The sequence below is a fragment of the Dipteris shenzhenensis genome, chromosome 15, assembly GCF_047967505.1.
Source record: "Dipteris shenzhenensis isolate YYH24624 ecotype China chromosome 15, Dip_SZ_1.0, whole genome shotgun sequence".
Lineage (NCBI taxonomy): Eukaryota > Viridiplantae > Streptophyta > Polypodiopsida > Gleicheniales > Dipteridaceae > Dipteris > Dipteris shenzhenensis.
Window position 1 is genome coordinate 19,998,276 of NC_141610.1, and position 18,974 is coordinate 20,017,249.

At 45.5% G+C, this 18,974-nt stretch overlaps 1 protein-coding gene across 3 annotated transcripts in view; it reads left to right on the forward strand.

The window, feature by feature from the left end:
• Positions 1-18,974, forward strand: part of LOC147893519 (sterol 3-beta-glucosyltransferase UGT80A2-like) — a 115,182-nt gene that overhangs the window by 82,490 nt on the left and 13,718 nt on the right. For all 3 annotated transcript variants that reach the window (XM_087385468.1, XM_087385469.1, XM_087385471.1), the window contains exons 11-13: positions 1,637-1,713; positions 17,569-17,616; positions 17,996-18,145. In XM_087385468.1, the coding sequence (XP_087241594.1) occupies positions 1,637-1,713; positions 17,569-17,616; positions 17,996-18,145 (275 nt within the window). The remainder of the gene's footprint in view (positions 1-1,636; positions 1,714-17,568; positions 17,617-17,995; positions 18,146-18,974) is intronic.

Sequence of the window (18,974 nt, forward strand, 5' to 3'; positions counted from 1 at the left end):
CCTTAGTAGAAACCGGAGGAGAAGGGAGAGTAACCTTGACAGCTGAAGAAGGAGCAGGAGGACAAGGCTTGGATGTAGAAGGGCAAGCACGCGCAAAATGGCCAACCTGTCGGCACCGATAACATGCAGTGGGAAAAGATGCAAAGTGGAGTCTGATGCGCAGCGGATGGGCAAGTCCCAAATGAAGATCCAAAGTAGATGGTACAGGCTGCGTCATGTCCCACAAAATGCAAAGACGAACATCACAGGAGGCTTGCAAGAACTCCTATCTCGGAACATGAAGAGGCCTTCCCAAAAAAGCTGCAAGAGTTGGAAGATGCTGAAAGAGAGGCACAGGCAGCGCATTGAGAGTAATCCAAACCAGACAATGAGTCAGAAGGGTTGCAGAAGGATCGAAAAGTGGATCCCATGGCATAACATAGGCAAAGAAACTAGCCCCGGGAACACTTGCATCACTGACAAGGTGCTCTACCACCTTAGTCGAAGAGCAGTGGGCATAATAAAATCCTTTGCCCAGAAAGACAAAGGAAGAAATACAATCCGGACCCACTGCAACATCAGCCCAAAGACGAGAAGCTGAGCCGAAGATAAAACCCTGCCCATGAAGTAGAGGTAGATGCCAGGTTGCTGAGCCTGTCGAAGACCAGAGACCAAAAGGGCAGAATCCAAGGAACAAACAAGTGGAGAATTCGATGAAGGAATTTCTGCGACTGAGATAGAGCACAATTGGCGAAGAAGATCCAGCTGGAGGGAAGAAGAAGGGCCATCAGAAATGTCTAGCTTTGCCGATTTGATGAAAGGCGAGGCAAATAAACCACCATGCTTCCGCCGAAGAAAGACATGAGTAGGAGAGGCAGACGCAGAAGGAGGCACAGAGGCAGAGAAGACAAAAGGGGAGGAAAGAGGCTACACAATTGGCCGTATAGCCTGTACGGTTGACCGTACAGCCTGTACGGATGGCCGTACATCGGGTACGGAAGGCTAGATGGGGGATTGCAAGGGGTACGGAGACTGTACAGGAAATTGTTCGGTGGTTTGTACGGCGGACCGTACATCTTGTACGGACCGCCGTACAGCAAGTACGGAAGTTCATACGGGAGGTTGCAGAGGGTACGGAGATGGGACGGGAAACTATACGAGGGTCTGGACGGAGGACATCGGGCTGCATAGAAATGGTACGGAAGACCGTACAGCTGACGGCAGCTGTACGGAAGGCAGAGAAAACGACGAAGCTGGCTGTACGGACAGGAGCGGCGAGGGAGACGAGGCTGGTGAGGTAGAGGAGGAAGGCTCCATCGCTCCTCGCTCGCACACGCGCACACACACACACACACACACACTCCCTCACTTCTCACACACACACACTACACACACACACAAACACACACACACACACACACACACACACACACACCCCAAATCACATACGTGTCCACAGACTTTGGGTAAAAGAAATTTTGCATTAAGAAAGCATTTACATTTATAGCTGTCCCAGAGTGGGACAGCACGCACGCACGCGCTCGCGCGCGCACACTCTTTTTTGTAAAAGAACCTTTCACACACACACACACACACTAGCAGCTGTCTTGAAACAACAAAGTCACCGATGTAATAATTTGCAGCTGTTTGCCTGCAGTAAAAGAGGCAACTGACTGCATATTTCTCCTGGAGAATTGTCCACACGACTGGTTATTCCCACAATGTGCTGCTGTGGTAAGTCAGCTGACTTTTATTTCTTTTTGTTTTTTTGGGGGGGGGGGGGTGGATGCTTTGTTGTTTCTTCAACATTCATGATAATGCTTTGTTATACATAGAAAATGTGACACATTTTGCTCTCTTAAATTTTTCCATGTTTTCTTAAGTTGTTGAGATGTGTCAGACTCATCAGCGCACTGAGGCACATATCACATTAGGGGACCTTCCTTCCTTGTGGCTCTTAGCCAGCTGTTTGCGACTAGGTTAAACATTTTGATCTTGTAGCAAGAAGGGCTGGACTATTGCTCATGACTATATTGGTCAAGGACAAAGGCTCATCTAGCATTGTACTTTTTGTGGTTGAGATTATGAAAGACATATCTCCAAGAGTGGCAATCAACTTATCATCCCAATCAATGACCAGTGACAATACCATTAGCAAACATTATAACCTGAAAACTCCTTCACCAACTCAAGGATTTTCATATCTTTCATAATTGGAATGAAATGAGACATCTTGCTCAATAGATCGACTATTATGTACACAAAGTCATGACTTCTATTTGTGCTTGGTAAATCAATAATTAAGTCCATAGAGATATATTTGTCCTGTAGAATCTTAGTTGATGTAGCAAACCGCTTAACTTAAGCCGTTCTGCCTCATTAACTTGGCACTTGTGGCACCAGGTGAAAATAATTGTCTTTTCAAAGTAGTATACATCTTTTGAATCCTCGGGCGTCCCCGCACTCAAACTATCATGACATTCATATAACAATTGATGCCTTATAGAGTAGAGATACATCTAATATGCCATAGTTTTCTCGTTTTGTCCTTGTTTGGCATTAACTACAGGTGCTTGACCCTTGCTATCATGCAAGTTCATCCAACACATAAGTGTTCTCATCAGAATATCTTGCTTAGCTTGAGCTTTGAATAACTTATTCAATAATGTAGTAAAGTATTAATTTAGTCATCTAAATGGGTTTTTTTTCCTGCTGGAATTCACTAGAAAGGTACTATAAAACCTGTTAGCAGGAGCGGGATCCTCTTGCAAAGTTTCAGACTTTGCGCTTGAGATTGGGCCATAGATTGATAATGCTCTAAGTCTAGCATATGGCAAGCCTTAATCAAAGCATGCTTTGCACTAACTGGAAGTACATGTGGGTATTGCGTAGTGGATAGAAGGAAGACAAATTCAAAATGGAAAGAAGCACATATATTGATTACCTTGAAGCTTCTGTGCAAATTGTTTGTAACATTTTGTCAAACTTAACTATTGACGTACTTGACAAGTATGTTTCAAACTATGCACAAAACAAGGGGCATAGTTTGGGAGAGACTAAAATGAAATTGTATAGTTTTCACAAGCAGTTGTAGCTTGAATGAAGGGAATGTGGACTATACTAAAATAAAATCGTTTGGTTTTCACAAGCAGTTGTAGCTTGGGTGAAGAGAATGTGGACTGCTTCTTGATTAGCCTTCTCCTTAGTGCTAGCTTTTGTCAAGGTTGAGTATGTCCACCTCCTCCAGAATACTAACAGAAACTTAGTATGAAAACTTTGGTATAAATGGATGCTTAAGTATGTGTGGGTGTGTGGATATATCTGTGATGAAAGAATATGTTTATGTTATGGTCTACACCAATCATTGGGCCTTGATGACGTTGGTGGGGATGCCATAGTAGCCAGTCTCTGCTATGTGTGATGGAGTTTATGGTTTGCAACCTTGTGAGTGACTGTCGTGAGATTATAACTGCACCATGTCTCGTGTTTTGAGAGGATGAGTTCCACACGTTCCTCAGAACAAGGGGCTTTTTTTTTTCAATAAATAGACTTCTGTTAAGTAAGAGAAAACCCGTGAGAGCAAGCTCGTAGCGGAATACATCATGAAATCATGAGGATAAATAAACCCCCTCAAAGTGAGGTGGAAAACAACCAAGGTTGAGGCTGAAAGTGCCACCTCAACCCTGTAGAAGTTAGAGAAGAAAGGAGAATCCTTCCATTCCCTGAAGAAAGAAGCCCTCCTAGTTGAGGCTGCGCGGGAGTCTCCCTACATACTCATTCATACGGCCATCAAAGTATGTACGGTGTCTGTCCAGATACTAGCCACTGTGTGCAAGGGATGAACATGAGTTCCCTCCAATGCCTTTGCACATCTAGCTCTCCAGATATGCCAGAATGCTATCCTCGCTAGAATCTCCCAAGAGGTATCCACAGAGGCATGTACAGCTGCAAAAGGAAGGTGTGGTACCACATCCAACGAACATGACTCAACTTGAAGACGTCGAATCGAAATGGCCTGAGAGGAGTCAAGTCTCTCATAGAATACCTGAGGCCTTGTAAGAGAAAGCCAGGCCACTGAGCCCCATGTCATAAAGAATGGGGAGTGGCAAAGTGACTGAAAATCCTGGCTACCCCCATCCAAATCCATCCTCGCCCTACATGGGAAGGGGGACTTAATATCATTGACCCGGACTTGCAGTGCAGGGCATTGCTTTGTAAGGTGGTGGTGAGGGGACTCATGCCTGAGCAGGAACCTTGGAAGGATTTCTTTTTTGGACGCATTCAGGCTTGCACACCTACCTTAGGAGATGATTGGGTGGACAGCCCTCGCTGGAGTTTTTCTTCCGCCTCTCTCAGGTCTCTTGCCTCTCCTCTCATGACTGCCATCCTCAAAGCTTGGGGGAGCTTCAGGAACACTCTTCGAAGGGTTCCGCCCTCTACCCTTGAAGAGATTGATAGACAGCCGATCATTTGGAACGATAGTATACTTGATGAGCATGGCAGACCTCTGGGCACTTTCCATTATATGCAGTGGTCTGGATGGGAGAGAGGCCTTGCCTACACAGTACGCACTTGAAGGCTTTTATCAGGCTACCTAAGGATCAGAGACTACAATCCGTGAATCACCTCAGAGGGGTAGCACGTAGGATTCAGCAGATAGATGCAGCCATCCCGGTGGAATGGACAGTTGAGGTGCCTATTACTTCCACCACTTGGATGGGAGCTTTTTCGAGGACAGCAGTTCCTCTACAGGTGATTGCTCTTTGAGGTTTCAGGGAAGATGCTTTGGTCTTTGACGTTGGGGATGGAGGTGTACTCTCTAGATCTACGGATGATATTCTTCTAGAGGTTGCCTTTCAACCTGTCAGGATTGCTGGTTTTGTACTTAGACCCCGATCCTCTGCTCTTGGCCCTGGGATCTTGGAGGTTGTGGTTATATGGAGGTGCACCTATTAGATGCTTGTAGTGGGACCCAAGAGAGTGGGAGTGGATAGATCATGGGCACCGAGAGAGGGGGATTCCCTTCTTTCGTTTCACGGTTGGTAATGCCAGGAGATTTCAGCTGAGCAGTAGAGGTTGGATTCCCTCCAGAGCCCCACATTGGGATAGCTTCTTCATCACTGCAGATTTACGTAGGAATTTCTAGAGGAGGCTCTGGAAATCCCTCAGAAATAGAAAGATCACTCTTTTCTTTTGGCTTTCTATTCATGGAGGGATTGCAGTGAATCTGTGGAGATCACGATTTGGGGCTGATCCCACTTGCCCTCATTGTCATTCTGCAGAGGAGTCAGTGCGACATTGCCTTTGGGACTGCAATCAAGCGAGAATTGTTTGGAAAGGAATTGCTCGGATAGTCAGAATTTTTCATACTTCCCCTTTCTTGATGACTTGGAGCTTGGTCGCATGGTTATCCCTTACTGGGCCCCAGGTGTTTTATGAGAGCGAGCCTTCTTCTTGGGCACTCTCAATCCGCCGACAGGAGATAGAGCCCTGCTCTCTTCAGGATCTACACATATTCCTTTTAGAGCTTCACATGTTTCAATGGACACCTCTTGGGAGATTTTGGCTAGCATTTCCTCTTGGCGCATTTGGAGAGCCAGATGCATAGAGGCCTTGGATGACACCCAGATACACCCATCATAGGTGTTCACGGGTATTTGGAGTGACACGGTTCACACTTTGATAGCCATATGGGCTAGCATGCAGGGCCCTTCACGGGCAGCCTCTTCTAGGAGGATTGTGTTTCTTCGAGTTTGTAGGGGTTCTCCGTTTTTCTCGGAGGTTGCTACCGGATTGAGATAGCACTATCAGCCCCAATCCTTTCTTTTTGGCTCTTGAGCTTTTCGTGCATTGCATGGTGTATCCCGTATTCTCGTATGGAGCTTGCTCTAACGGTTTTCTTTAATACTTAATAGAAGTCTCTTTTTTGCCCACCCCAAAAAAAAAACATCCTCGCCTGTCTGCAATCCCATAAGCAATGCTGAATAGTCTCCAAAGCAGAGAGGGAACGAGGGCAAGTAGGGTCGGCTTCGAACCTAGATCTCCAAAGGTCCACTGCAATCCCACCATGGATAGAGAGCCAAAAGAAGAGAGTGATCTTTCTATTCCTGTGGGATTTCCAGAGTCTCCTCCAGAAGCACCTCTGCAAATCCGCAATGATATCAAATGTCTCCTAATGAGGAACTCTGGAAGGTCTCCAACCTCTACTACTGAGCTGGAATCTCCTGGCATTACTGACCGTGTAACCAAAGAAAGGGATGCTCTTCTCTCGATGCCTTGCGTCAATCCACTCCCACTCTCCAAGGTCCCACTGCAATCACCTAATGGAAACTCCCCCGTAGAGCCGAAGCCTCCAAGATCTAGTGGAGAGTAGCCGGGGGTTTGGGACGAGGAACCACTTTGAATCTGATCCCTGCACCAAATGTCCTACAACCCTGATAGGCTGAAAAGGAGACTCAAGCAAGATGTCCTCTGTGGACCTGAGCACTCTGCCACCATCATGCACACTAAAAACTAAAGCATCCTCATGTGCATCTCGAAAGGCCAAAACCTGAAGAGGAACACCGCCGCTCGTAAAAGTACCTGCCCAAGTGGAGCCAGTGAGTGGCATATCTTATGTGTCTACCCAATCCGCTGAAAGGTCTGCCTCAATCTGCAGGATCCTCCGTGCACTCCCTCTTAGATGTCCTGTCAACTGAGATTTGGTCTCCTCTAGAAGCCTCCGAAAAGCTTTCCGTGACCCCAAAGATGATGCGGGTCTCCTCTCCCACCTGGACCACTGCATGTAGAGTGTGGCACAGTGGTCTGCCATGATCATCCAATATACTGTCATTCCACATGATCAGTTGTCTATCAATCTCTTCACGAGAGGAAGGAGGAATCTGCTGAAGAGTGCTTCTGAAACTGGGCCATGCTTTCAGTATGGCAACCATGAGAGGTGACGAAGGTGATCTGAGGTGTGTTGTGGTGAAAATCCACCTAATACTACTCATCCAGTCTCCTCCTGAAGAAGATGTGCACGTCTATATGCTGCTAATGAGAAATGCCTTTCACGGCTGCTACCCTGGCATAAGTCCCCCCACCATCATCTTGCAGAGTAAAACTCTGCACTGTAAATCTTGATCAATAATATTGAGACTCCCTTCTTGTGTAGGGAGGATGAGGGTCTCCCAAGCCACCCTGGCTAATGCAGCTGCTGTCCCATCAAGCCCATTCCAAAGAAAATTCCTGAGCTGAGTGATGCAGTCCCTAGAACAGCACCAGCATGAACAAACAAACCAGGCCGTGGCCAAGAGGACCTGGTTGACCACCACAACTCTAGAGGCAAGATCCAGCTTGGCTGAGCTCCAAAAAAGGAGCTTCCTCCTGATGCTGTCCAACACGGGAGCAAACTGCTGCGTGGAAGAAATATCCAAGCCGACCTGGTAGCCCAAATACCTGAGAGGCACTTCCCTTTGAACCCAAGTGAATCCTATGTCAAGCCCCCAAACTGGAGTGTCCTCATCACTGATCCAAAAGCCATTGGATTTATGCTATCCTGAAAGAAGTGAGCGTCTGTGGTGTGGCATCTAGTAAACTGCTGTCATCTGCCAACTCATTGTCAAGTAGCTCCTCTTCCATTCTGATGGGAAGTCTCAACCCAAAGATGTCAGCTTGAGATCTAACATAGATACTCATAGCTTCAGCGACGAACAAAAATAGAAAAGAAGCAAGGGGGCATCCCTGACGGACTGATCTGGAAATCTGAAATCTCTCATCCCTTACCCCACCAATAAGTACTTGGCTGTGGGCTGATCTATACAAAGAGGAAACATCTCTGATCCAAGCATCAGTAAAGCCAAAACATAGAAGGGTGCCCTCCAAAAAACCCCAATCTACTCTGTCATAAGATTTCTCAAAATCCAAGAGTAGAATGGCTAGATTCTTGGCCGCTCTGCATGGCCCACTCTGACGCTTCCCAAAAAGAGAAAATGTTATCAAAAATACTTTTGCCATGCACAAATCCCGTCTGAGTGTCATGAATAAGATCTAGAAGAAGGGGCTGCAATCGGAGGCTAATTGCCTTGGCTAAAATCTTGTAACATGTCCCCTAAAGTGTGATAGGCCTCCACTAGGACACTAAATTTCTGCAACCTCCTTTCGGGATAAGGTGGATGAGACCCTCTGTGAGCGTCCTGAGCATCTCGCCAAAGTCCCAAACGCCCTGCAGGGCTGATGTAATGTAGTCTCCAATCATATCCCAAAATGCAATGAAAAGAGAAGGGGTGAGGCAATCCGAACCTGGGCACTTGCCCTTGTCTTCGAAGGGCTGAAAATGCAATCCTGAACTCTGTGTTGGTGAAAGGTGCATCAAGCAAAACATGCATATTCGGTTTCACCAACAAGGGGATGCTCTGCCAAATAACCCGTCTAGCATCCTCTCTATTTGGATCTGTCTGTAAAACCCCATGTGAGTCAATAAGTTGGGATACACTCTCTCTATTATTTCTAGGGCCAAGAGTAGAGAAAAAGTGTTTATTGACTCTGCCACCCATCTGAATCCAGAAGGACTCGCATGCATGAAAGGCATACTTTGCTCTCTGATCAAGCAATATCTGTTGATGAGCCCTTGCTACAGCCAGGTGCTCCTGAATCCAAGCATCTGAAGGCCGTTTCTGCTCTTCCCTCTGCAAAGCTGCCAATTGCTGACGAACACCAATCTCACGTCTGAGAATATCTTGTCTCTTGGTACAAGCAACTGAGTGGTAGAAGTCGCTAATACCAGAAAGGGCAGCAGTAGTGTATCCTTGTGAACTTGAAGGAGCAATCTACACACGAACCGGAACCCACTGGTATGCATCGGGTGCCTCTGAGGTAGAAGGTCGAGAGGCACCTGAGGTAGAAGGTGGCGGTATCAAAGGAGTGCTCAGTGGAGGAGTACTCTAGCGAGTAGGAGCTATACCACCATCCTGAGAAGGACCGCCATGTCGAGGTCGAGGAGCAGGTGTTGGACCTGTACCACCCCCCTATCGAGGCTGAGGAGCAGGTGCTGGACTTGTACCACCCCCTTGTCGAGGCCGAGGAGCAGGTGCTGGATCTGTACCACCCCCCTGTCGAGGCCGTGGGGCGGTAGCTGTATCGGAGGACTTCTTGGGCGTTTTCTTCTTCCTGGGGCAATCCCTGGCAAAGTGTCCAATGGTCTTGCATATTTTGCACTGGTCTTGCCTGCCTGTAATCTCTACTCTCTGGCAAAAAAAGGAACCATCCAGGCGTTGGATCATAACATGGTCCATCGTGAGGTTAGGATCCTTAGAGAGGACCCTAACTCTAGGTACCCCATCAGCCCTGGTTGCCTCTTTTGCAGTCAATGGCAAGCCAAGGAGGGGTGGGATCTCAGCAACCGCGCCAAAATGCTCCCTAATAAAAGAAAGAAGTCGATGGTAAACCTGGGGAAGCCGGGGAAATCTGATGAAGAGCGAAAAGATTTCCTTATCTATCTCCACTGGGTCGAAATCAATATCAAAGGCGTCAAAGAAGATCTTCCTATGTCCCAGCTGTAAAAACTCAGCTTTGAGCACTGTGCTCGCAGCCTTTAGAGTGTCAAAAACAACCTGGAAAAAATCTCGTCTCAGAAGACAAACATCTAACAATCGTGGAGTGAGGTCTAGGGGGAGAGCCGCAAGCATCGAGTCTCTAGCTTGGGATTTGGAAGGGTGAGACCTGAGGATGCGTGCGAGCAACGTGGTAGAGCATTCAATCTCTACGTCCTTCTTGAGCTGTTGCAACTCGTCTTTAGAAAAAGTAATAGTTTTCGGGGCCGGTGGAGGTGGAGTAGGATTGGCTGACGGAATATCCATCGCCAATCGAGGTAAGGAGGCCGACTCGGACATTTTTGGGGCTCCATCCGCTCCAAAAAATGTTGCGGGAGAAGGAAGAAGGGGGAGACAGGAAGAAGGAAAAAGAATGCGGGGGGTGGGGAGCGGGGAAGAGGGAGGGCTGAGGCAGGAGCGGGGGGAAGGAGTGGGAGCGGGCTGAGAGGGGAGGGGGCAGCTGATCGGGAGAGGATAGAAGGGGTAGAGAAGAGGGAGGAAGAGGCGGGGGTAGGGGGTGTGACACGACCCCGCAAGATCTGACCCTATCATTGACCTAGAATCTCGTCCTCGATACAACCAGAATCATAGTGCAGGTGCCTCGATCCTCCCGACCACCCCCGAGCACGTGGGCTACAGGGGCTACAGCTCGACTCATCCATAGGCCCGTATCTAACCCAGGCGTCCCATACCACCTAAGCCCGTCCAAAAGACCTTCGATACACCACCTATGATCCGTCATGTAGATGGCCAGAGTCCCGGCCTGGGTCCAAGCCCCATCCATCAGTTGAGGAGTGCTCAACTGATCTACACAATAGCACTGGCCCTCCCTCTATATAGAAGGTAACCCGCTATAGATAGCATAATGCTATGAATAGCTCCGTCCATATAAAGCGAGCACTATATATGAGTCAATCTATATATATAGCAATCTCGGCTAAAAATAGCGATCCAGCCCTATGCTATCCCGTAACCCATGTTCACTTGATATCCAACCCTCCTACTATTGTTATGAGTATTATAGTCTACATGTAGTATAGTCTATAGTTATTGGAGAATGTGCATGCCAATAGAACGCAGGCTCCCTAGGAATGGAAACAGGAACGGGCAAGTCCTAGGGGATGGGAACAAGAACGGGAAGGGAAGAAAACCTCATCATACCCATTAACAAAAACAATATACTATACATTAGAAACCTTGAAAGGTGGCCTTGGCTGCTGGCGTCGCCGGTGGCCACGACGGCTGATAGCGCTGGCAGCGCTAGCAGCTGTTGGCGCTGCTGGAGCAGCTTGCTGCTGCTCCTAGTGTGATGCAGTAGCGAATGCTGCTACTGCTTCTCCTTCTCTGTCTGCTGCTACTAAGACCCACGTTTGGGCACACACAAGAAAAACGAAACCAGGCAGCTGCAGAATAGGCGAGGATAGGGAGAGAGTGCTGCTCCAAGCTCTGATACCAGTTGTGATAAGGGAGAGAGAAGGAGCACACCGACACACACAAGCGTGTGGGGATAAAACATATGTGTGTACCTCCCCTAGCACACAGTCAACCTTTTATATGAAAGGATAAGGTTACAACACTAAGTACGGTGTACTTAGTGTACTTAACAAATAAAAGTACTAACTGTACTTAAGTGTACTAATTGTACTTGGGTGGCCATAGTGCCTTTACCCCAACATAGGCACCTGCACACAATTAGGACCTGGTTGGCACCCAATAAGCTTTCTATGAAGCTCAGCTTCTATATGGACCGCTGCTTGTAAATTTAGGACTTGGTTGGCACCAAATAAGCTTTCTATGAAGCTCAGCTTCTATATGGACCACCGCTTGCAAATTTTAGAAGAGGGCTTCATTGACCCATGGGGATATGCACCGATTGTCCTTCCTCATTTCTTGAGGATATCGATCAGGCAATTCCAGGTCTCATCTTATTGACTATGCATTGAGAGTGGGCAGGCTGAGGGCATACCTAGAGAGGGTTTCATATGTATTGTATGTGATTGGTAGGAGATCGAGTCAGAGGAGCAGTAGACCTTGGCTCTACCTTCTCCCTAAGGCCCGTTGAATACCCTAGACATAAATGTCTCGACTATATGTCTAGGAGAGCGAGGGAGAATGCAAATGGATGGGAAGAGAAATATTCAAGACATATATGTTAGGGCCTTAGCACATGGATGGGGCTAGCATGGGTTTAGGATGGGAATATTTTTGTCATCATTACTCCCAATTTCTCTCCACCTCCTTCAGCTCCCACATATCCTCTTGCATAGGTTTTACCTTCCCCAAGACAGTATTTACACTCTAAAGGCACTCCTCCTAGATATCCTTTATTCCCGACAGCAGCTCCTTATCCCTTCTCAAATCCGTGGACTCTGCAACCTACCCCTATACTCTTATGAGCAGTAACACCCACTTCGGCATCACCAGTGTTACCTCAGACAGGACCTCCTTTACTAGATTTCCACGGGTGGTTCCATCCTGCCTCGCCTGCCCCCTCCAACATGAGTAACCTCAGGGATCTTCTTCCAGGAATGGTACAAACTGGAGCGCAAGTTCGTGCTTTTCTCACAAGGACCTCAAATATGTCGCAACGCTCGCATGCAACCTCTTCGGAGATAAGCGACTCTAGTCCAAAAAAGACCCCTGAAGTCAACTTACAAGGCGAAGCACTACTTCAACATCAAATTTCTCAGCTTCAGGATAGCATCTCCGACTTGGTCCAGAAAGTCCAACAACTCCAGGATTCTCGCAGTTAGAGGATGACATGACACCACAAAACATTGAACTCAGTGTCCTCTACCGCTTACTCCAAGCTTCCAAAACTAAAACACTTGACATTAAACTTCTGGAAGCCTACACTGGTCAACGAAATCGCCGAACAGTTGACCAATGGCTCGCAAAACTGCGCATGTACTTTGATACTGTTGACCTCACCGAAGGCAAAAAGATTGCCTTGGTAGCCTCCCTCCTCAAGGATACATCTTTCCTATGGTGGCAATGACGCTTAAAGGGCAGCAAAAGTGTGTTAACTTGGGAACGTTTTGAAACACGTGCTCCATAAGGAGTTCATACCTGCCAATGCGGACTTCCAAGCATGTTTAAAACTCCGACAGTTGGAGCAAACGGCTCCCTGTCTTCCTATATCTCTCAATTCACCACATTGGTGCTAGAGATCGATGGTTTAACTGATGATGATTGCCTTCATGCTTTCATCTCAGGCCTAAATCCCTTGTTACGCATTGATGTTCTCAAAGCAAACATCACCACCACAGTTGACGCTATTGCTTACGCAGAGCACATTACCGATTTTCAAAACACAGGGAAGCAGAGTTCTAACTAGAACACAGAACTCTACTATGGCCAAGGGTGCTCGCCCTCAAGATAACCCCAAGTTTAGAAAAAACTCAGGTAATCAAGGTCAGCGACAGTCTCAAGATCCCCACAAGTCTCAAAAATCGTTATGCTGGATCCCAACAGAAGCACTCCTCCAAGGATCGCGCCTCTTCCTCTTCACAAAGTCATGACCTCTATTACCAACATAAAGGTGCGGCCACTGACAAGAAGAACAACTCCAGCACAAAAGGACATTGTACCATTTGTATAGGCGACCATAGATGGTTCGATTGTCCCAGGCGACCAAAGCAAAATTCCAATATGGAACTTAGCACTTCCCAAACAGAGGATGCTACCCCAGCACAAGACAAGAAAGGCAAAGTTATTCGAATGGCAAATACCATCCACATGATCCTTGCCAGCAATCTCGAACCTTCCCCGGCCACTCAAGTACTTTGTGTCCAAGGATTGATTCGTGGAACAACGGTCACTATCCTCATCGACAGTGGCTGCTCTCATAACTTCCTAGCTGGTTCTATGGTTGAAAAACTTCAGTTGACCACCAGTCCTAGTCCCATGGACTATCAAATTGAACTCGCAAATGGAACTACCTTCTTGTGCAACACCAGTATCAAAAACTTGTCTTTTCGCATCCAACATTATACGGACAAGTTTAACTTCGACATCTCGGTACGATGTCATACTCGGACAACAGTGGCTCTACGACTATGATCCATCAATCAATTTTCGCAGCCATTATCTAGTTTGTCCACCAGGGAAAACTTATTGAGCTAACTAGTTCTAGAGACTCTCCTTCAACTCCAATTGCCTCTGCCCTACAAGTAAAAAAGTGGGTTTGTAAACGTCAAGTAAAGACTTCACTTCTGTTGGTTACAGCAGTAGAGCAGACACCAACAAAGGATCCTCTTGAGTACCTTAACCAACCTTTTTTCCAGCCTTACCTAGATATTTTTCCACAAGAATTGCCAAAGCAGTTACCACCTCGACGACCAGTAGATCACCCGGTCGAGCTTATTTACGACAGTACTCCACCGTCGAAACCTCCTTATCGGGTTTCTTACACTCAAAATGAAGAAATCCAAAGACAGGTGACTGAACTTCTCGACAAAGATCACATTCGGCCCAGTCGCAGTCCTTTCGGATCTCCTGTACTACTTGTGGAAAAAAGGAATAAGTCAATGCGCCTCTGCATCGACTACCGAGCCCTCAATAAGCTCACTATAAAAAACAAGTATCCATTGCCTCGCATCGATGACCTTTTCGATCAACTTCTACACGCAACACAATTCTTAAAGATTGATCTTCATTGAGGTTATCATCAAATTCGCATACGAGAAGGCGATGAGTACAAGATCGCTTTTTGAACAAAGTATGGACACTATGAATGTTTGGTCAAGTCTTTTGGGTTAAACAATGCCCCGGCAACATTCATGACACTAATGAACGACATCTTCAAGCCTTTTTTCGATAAGTTTGTCATCGTTTATCTCGATGACAACCTCGTTTTCAACAAATCCCTACATGAGCACAAACAACATCTTCACCAAGTTTTTGAAGTTTTCCAGGCAAATTCTCTCTACATCAACGTTGAGAAGAGTGAGTTCTTCAAGACCCAACTCGAATATTTGGGACATGTTATTTCAGCTCAAGGCACCTCCGTGGATCCCAAGAAGGTCGAGGTAATCCGAAATTGGCCTTCTCCTAAGAATGTTCATGACGTCCACTCTTTTCTCGGATTGGCAAACTTCTACCATACAAAGGTCTATCAATTTTTCGAGATCGCAGCTCCTATGTCGGAATTATTGAAAAGCACAGCAGTTTTTCAGTGGCTTCCCGAAACAGAGTATAGTTTCCAACAACTCAAGCAAGCACTCACTACCACACCAGTTATGGCTATTGCTGACCCAAACCTTCCGTTTGAGACCATGACGGACGCTTCTGACGTCGCTATAGGAGCAAGCTTGATGCAAGAAGGCCAAGTTATTGCTTTTGACAGCCATAAACATTCCGATATCCAAACTCGATACCCGGTTTATGATAAGGAGTTTCTTGCCATTATACATGCTTATCGCTCTTGGAAACATTATCTCATGGGAGCCGACTTGGTGGTAAAGACAAACCATCACTCTCTAAAGTATATCTTTACTCAGCCAGTCATGAACGCTCGACAAGCACGCTGGGTTGAGTTTCTGGCCAACTTTCACATGACCATTGAATGTATTCCAGGACTATGCAATGTAGTTGCAGATGCTCTCAGCAGGTTAACTCTAGCATCAGCTATGGTAATCTCTACGTTATCTGTGGATGTTCCGAATTCATTCAAAGGGAAGTATCTCAATGATAAAGACTTCGGCACAGCAGTACAAGTTCTTTTGAAAGATTAACCTTCGACTTCCGAACAGAAGATTTTTTGATCCTAATCTTATATGGACGACCTTCTGTATTATCAAGATCGCGTCCGTGTACCACATGACAAGGATGTTCGACGTCTTTTGTTAAGAGAGCATCATGTAGTTCCTTATGCTGCCCATCCAGGCATCAACAAGACTTACAGGTTACTCAGTGCAACATACTACTGGCCTCAGATGAAAAGCGACGTCATCAAAATGATCACATCTTGCTTATCTTGTCAACAAATGAAAGCAAGCCGACGACTTCTAGCGGGACTTCTTCAGTCTCTTCCAGTTCCAACTGAAAGGTGGGAAAGTATTTCCATGGATTTCATTACAATACTACCACGATCCTCTAAAGGTAACACTCAAATTATGGTAATTGTTGATTGATTGTCCAAAATGGCACACTTTGTTGCTTGCAAAAGAAGTGCATAGGCTCCGGACATCGCCAAACTTTTGATACAACACATCTTCCGACACCATGGATTGCCTAAGAATATCGTTTCCAACAGAAATCCTAAGTTTACTAGTCACTTTTGGATTTCATTGTTTGAATCTTTGTGTACAAGTCTACTGTTCAGTTCAGCCTACCACGCATAATGAAATGGACAGACTGAAAGAGTCAACCAAGTTTTGGAAGAAATACCCTGACATTTTACAGCAATATTTTTAGAATTTACCGTGATATTTTCTACACCAGTTCATTATCTCCACCAGGGTCTTAGTCTGAGTGGGAGGGGATTTCAGGATCTGTGACGTATTCCTTTCTCTATACCTTAGACTTATGGATGGTTGGATGAATGGACACTTGTGGAAGGGTATGCCCTTTCGACGGGACACTTCCTATGAGGCACAACCCTTCACAAGAGACATTCTATTGAAGAGACACTACCATTGTAATGTACCCTCTCATCAAGGGTCACACCCTTCACAAGGGGTACACGCCTCTTCATGCACATACACTTTGGAGTACACACCTTTTCATGTGTGACTCTTCACTCTCTATATAAGAGAGGTTCAACTGTATGGATGACACACTACAAACACTTAAGCAATACAAATATTCCTTGTTCTCTGTTACTTCAGTCTCCTTTCTGTTCCTTAGCACATTTTTAAATATAGTAAATCTAGGATTTCTTACAAAAATGATTCATGTATTCCTACAGTTCTTTACGGGTTGCTTTTTGTTTTGTTGTTTTAGCCTTGGTGAATTTTCCCAAATCTTTGCGTCTAGCTTCAAATCTGAAATGATGACATGAAGGCTTTACAGCTATTGATGATAATCTTCTCCTTGACCACAATGTGTTTAGTGGAAAAAAGAAGCTTGTCCAACCCCTTTTGCCAAAGTAGAATGAATATTTCTACTTTATCGTGGTTATACTTGGTAAATGTGGCATATGTATTTCTTTTGCAAAAACTGTTGGGAACTTTGCCGCAGACATATATGACCGTGGCTCCATAAAATCACTGTTTGTGAGCAGGTTTCAAACTTAGAGTTCAAGGCAGCACGAAACCCAATACTCTTGTTCTTTTCCTCTCACTTCAGTAAAAGTGCATGTACTAAAGTAGTTGATATGCAGCCCCATATGAACAAGCATGTGATGCTGCAAGCATCTGTGATGTTTTGGCACTTTGGCTATTGTCAAGGCTTCATCGTGTTTGAATGCATACACATGATGTTGCTTTCAATCAAGGGTGTAGATAATTATACCATTATTTTAAGCTCCACAATCTCTATTATTATTTTTGCTTATTGGCCATAAATTGTAGGGAATGTCAATCTTTTGACCAGTGGGGAAATTTATCTTGCTTATTGGCCATAAACTGTAGGGAATGCCACTCTTTTGACTTGGTTGTCATGTATAGATAAGTCTTCTACTTCTAGGTTTGCCACAAGTAGTCAGGTTTTCAAATTGTGGTCTTCCTACACCAGTGTAATATTCATTGGAAGAATCTATTTCAAGGGTTACTGGCAAGAAGAGAGACCATTGAGACTATGATGCTACTTGCGACTTGTTTCTTTTGGATGTAATCCAGATTTAAACATTGAAAGTTGCATCTTTGACACTAATATATTGCATTTCAAAGATGGAACGGCTAGATGACAATTATATTAAACTTATATTCAACAATTCAGGATATTCCTAATTCAAGGCATTCCTGCCCTTGCCACAACCCCCTCCGCCCTCCCCCCAAAAAAAAAGCGCCCCCCTCCCCCTCCTTCCCTTTTTGCCAGTTCAATTAATGACATGCACATATGTTATGTTTCTCTACAGGTTCATCATGGTGGTGCTGGCACAACAGCAGCAGGGCTGAAAGCTGGGGTAAGAGTCATTTGATCCATTCCTTTCAAGGATTTTTTCCTGAAATGGTCATTAGATTGATTGCAAAAGGTTTTTCTTTCTTGGGCACGGTGCATTGTCTTGAAAAACCTTTGATTCGCTTTCGTTTGGAATTCATTAATTCTTTTTGCTCCTGGAATAGTCTGTTCTAAGTAGGTGTTTCCATGATTTTCTGAGATGTAAATGAGCCACTCAATTTGGATGTATACATACATAGGTTTTTCCTTTCAATCAGCCCTATGCTTTCTATGTGTTGGATATTGGAAGAGCTTTCTTCCCTCTGGTGTGAGTGTGGATGTCTTACAGTAGGCTTTTGACCTATTTATCTCTTGACAAATGTGCTTCTCTACTTGCCTTGCAGTGTCCGACTACCATTGTTCCTTTTTTTGGAGATCAACCATTTTGGGGTGAGAGGGTACATGAAAAAGGTGTTGGGCCGCCTCCAATTCCTATACAGCAGTTTTCTTTCGAAAGGCTTGTATATGCTATCAACTTCATGTTGGATGCAGAGGTATTGTGCAATGCTTCGCCATCTTCTAGGATGCATAGAGGGTTTTTTTTTTCAATCACTGAAGGTGTGTAGATTTGAACTTCTGGGGTTTGCCATAATCACGCTGCATAGCAGTTGTTGTAATATTAAGCTGCATTTGTAGCGTGTGCCGCGCCCCCCCTCCAAAAAAAAAAGAAAAAAAGGAAAGAAAATGAATACCTGCACACGCTCACACAACCACCCTCTCAGCTTGTCATACAAGGAGGGACCTTTATCTTGAAGAATCTGATACCTTGCAGTTTGAATCAATCTTTAATAATAAACTTGGAATATCTGGTCAGCATGCTGCAGTTTAATGATTGGGGGGGGGGGGGCGGGGGGGGCAGCTGCTCGGTAAGTGACCACCCTCGTCCGTATCTAGGATGATATCATCCACACCTTGCAAGCCACTTAGGGGGAGCATTTCTGCAGAACATGGGCTGCAGGCATTTTTTATGTTCACGGATGGCACCTGTTGCAAGGATACCCTAGGCAATGAGCTGGGATCCGTAGAAGCAGGCTGCCCATTCTGTTTGGTCAAGCATTCCCCCATGGAATTCTGATCTCTCAAGTTTTCTAATACATGATTCTTTTCTTTGTTTTGAAAAAATAATTGCCTTGAAGGAGCCAAGTCTTAGATTAATGGGGAAGAACTGCCCTAAAAATTCAAGCAATGCAAGATAAACTGAGCTTGATTGGCCCTTGATTGTGTGATTGAAAGAATTAGAAAGGGATTGATTAAACTCATTTGCCTGAATCAGATTTTATCCTGATATGTATATGCACAGATTTGAACTTATACCTACCCAAG